This window comes from Aplysia californica, unplaced genomic scaffold, assembly GCF_000002075.1.
Source record: "Aplysia californica isolate F4 #8 unplaced genomic scaffold, AplCal3.0 scaffold00002, whole genome shotgun sequence".
Lineage (NCBI taxonomy): Eukaryota > Metazoa > Mollusca > Gastropoda > Aplysiida > Aplysiidae > Aplysia > Aplysia californica.
This window is the reverse complement of record NW_004797272.1, coordinates 663,511-665,562: the sequence shown is the minus strand read 5'-3', so window position 1 is coordinate 665,562 and position 2,052 is coordinate 663,511. Positions and strand designations below refer to the sequence as shown.

The window sequence follows — 2,052 nt, the reverse complement described above, 5'->3', positions numbered from 1 at the left end:
GAGAGAGAGAGAGAGAGAGAGAGAGAGAGAGAGAGAGAGAGAGAGAGAGAGAGAGAGAGAGAGAGAGAGAGAGAGATAAGTGTTAAACTCTTCCTGCCCTTCTTTCTCTATCTCACACACACACACTCACACTCACAGGCACACACACACGTACACACACACATACACACACACACGCACACACACACACTCATTAAATTACACTTACAATCTAACGTATATCCCATTTCCTACCGTCCCCAGTATGGCCTGAAGAAGAAAGAGGAGATCGTGGAGGAGGAGGTGGACCCCATGTCTGAGGGCCGAGTCGGACGCAAAAAGAAAACCCCCGCCGAGCTGGCCGCTGAGGCGAACAAGGAGGACTCGGACGACGAGGAATTCGCAAGTAAATTCTCCTCTCTCTGCTGCTGTATGAACTTTGTATGATAGCTCTAGAGGTTTACGGTTCGATTCCGGTGGGGGGATGAGAAGGTTCGCCCGCGTCCGATACTTTATCTGTTGGCAGTACATTTTTTTATGTTGCAGCGTATTCAGATTATGTTGAGATTGAAAACGTATTTTTCAGGGAATTGTACGATGGGTTTGATCCTTGGTAGAGATCATTCTGTTACTATTATGTATCTTTTTGATTGATAGGACGGGATGGTCAGTGATGATCACAGAGATAGAGAGGAATAAGTGCGTAGTTGGGATAGGGACAGAAGTGGAATGCAAGAGACAACCCATTCCTTTTTTTTCTGTATTCGAATTCGTCTCTTGCGCAGAGTTCCATGCCTAGAATAGTGTTTGCCTTGAAGTTTTTATTAAACGTATTCACAAAACGTATTTTTCAGGGAATTGTACGATGGGTTTGATCCTTGGTAGAGATCATTCTGTTACTATTATGTATCTTTTTGATTGATAGGACGGGATGGTCAGTGATGATCACAGAGATAGAGAGGAATAAGTGCGTAGTTGGGATAGGGACAGAAGTGGAATGCAAGAGACAACCCATTCCTTTTTTTCTGTATTCGAATTCGTCTCTTGCGCAGAGTTCCATGCCTAGAATAGTGTTTGCCTTGAAGTTTTTATTAAACGTATTCACAAAGCTAAAAATATACGTAATTTGTTCAGGAATATACATATACTGCAACCCGAATCTGCAGAGTAATTTTGCTAGTGGATTGGTTTATAAACATGGCGGGCTTATTTTCAGCGAGCGAAAAGGCGGGGGAAGGTGGGGGGTAAGAAAGGTGAGATTGGGGGGAGGGGGGCTCTAGTTACAGGGCTTTAGACTTAGGTTTCCATGCTACATCTCTATGCACTGTTTTGAAGTAGCGGATATTGAAGGTACTTACTCAGATCTCTCATTTTTTTTCCTTAAAAAAACCCAAAACATTTTGGTGAAAATTGTGTTCCTTTTTTTCTACATTTTTAAAATCACGCCATTGCTGAGAGATTTGACTGAGACACTAATGGTGATGCCTTTTCCTTTAATGTCTCTCCTTAAGTTTTTTACCAATGATCTCTTTGTTATCTTGTCCTCATCTCGTTATTTGTACATTTCACTATAGCATTCCATACCTCACTTCATTCTATGTTTAATTGATTAATGATTTATATACATCATCAAGTAAATTCACCTAATTATCCTGTTTATGATTATTTTTATGACACCTCAACCAAAGCCAATGCTCTTTGAATCATGTTTTTGGTAGATTAAGTCGCTCATGATGAGAACTTGCTCGTGCGATATTTCTTTGCACGTTTAATGAAATTGTTTGGAAAACCCGTACTTATACTTTCAAAGCTGAATGTCTAACCGCAAGCACTAACTTGTGTTTTGATTTGCCCCCACTTACTTCCCACTTTGAATGGGTTACTTGAATATGTCTTCCTTTTTAGCGCACTAAAATGTCAACGATTTTCTTCTTTTCTGCACCGTGCATGATGAGCTTGGAAGCTAATCAGTGTCATTTACAATAGTGAGACGTATTGGTAATGTGTATGTGTATACTTTCGCGCGCTGGTATGTGTGTGTGTGTGTGTGTGTGTGTGTGTGTGTGTGTGTGT

The 2,052-nt window shown here is 40.9% G+C and overlaps 1 protein-coding gene across 3 annotated transcripts in view; it reads left to right on the top strand.

Moving 5' to 3' along the window:
- LOC101850213 (complexin) overlaps nt 1–2,052 on the top strand; it is a 103,434-nt gene that overhangs the window by 79,597 nt on the left and 21,785 nt on the right. For all 3 annotated transcript variants that reach the window (XM_035972525.1, XM_005088969.3, XM_035972499.1), the window contains one exon: nt 244–385. In XM_035972525.1, coding sequence (XP_035828418.1) covers nt 244–385 — 142 coding nt within the window. The remainder of the gene's footprint in view (nt 1–243; nt 386–2,052) is intronic.